Here is a 528-nt window from a genome sequence, read left to right on the forward strand (position 1 = left end):
AGACACCTGATGGAACAAGAACGAAAGACAAGGATTAGATTCTTCTTATCTGTGAGGCGCAGGAGTGATGATGTCCCAAAGGTGCTGACGTGTGTGCAGCTCAACCACTTTCCAAAGCCTGAAGCACAGTAGTGACTGCCTCCCTCATTATGAAATTTAAAGAAAAGCAGACAACTTCCCTAACCTATTCTCTATGGGACTGGAACTAGCCCCAATTAAAGTATTTATCTGGCAAATACCACCAAAACCCTACAGATATTTAGATATGCGGATAAAGAGCTGAGAAACCAAATCAGCTGTCTCTCGGACAAGTTGCAAAGTGCCAGCTTTAGCCTACTTCGAGGCAGTTCTGGCTCTGCACGTCTTGCCCCAGAATGATATGGCCAGTGACCTGCACGTGCACCGGGTCAAGAGTCACCCTGCAGCACCAAGTACTCTTACTTCTTGTTTTTGGTGTCTGCAACAGCTTCTGCCTCATCGACCTACTCTGACGCTCCAGACAGGGATGGGGTTTGGCCGCCCAGCATT

General features: G+C 47.9%; 1 protein-coding gene across 1 annotated transcript in view; it reads right to left on the bottom strand.

The window, feature by feature from the left end:
• MPZL3 (myelin protein zero-like 3) overlaps nucleotides 1–478 on the bottom strand; it is a 5,607-nt gene extending 5,129 nt beyond the window's left edge. Inside the window, exon 1 of the mRNA XM_010073378.1 lies at nucleotides 338–478. Coding sequence (XP_010071680.1) covers nucleotides 338–478 — 141 coding nt within the window. The remainder of the gene's footprint in view (nucleotides 1–337) is intronic.
• Between the last annotated feature and the right edge of the window lie 50 nt (nucleotides 479–528).

This window comes from Pterocles gutturalis, unplaced genomic scaffold, assembly GCF_000699245.1.
Source record: "Pterocles gutturalis isolate BGI_N339 unplaced genomic scaffold, ASM69924v1 scaffold14972, whole genome shotgun sequence".
Lineage (NCBI taxonomy): Eukaryota > Metazoa > Chordata > Aves > Pterocliformes > Pteroclidae > Pterocles > Pterocles gutturalis.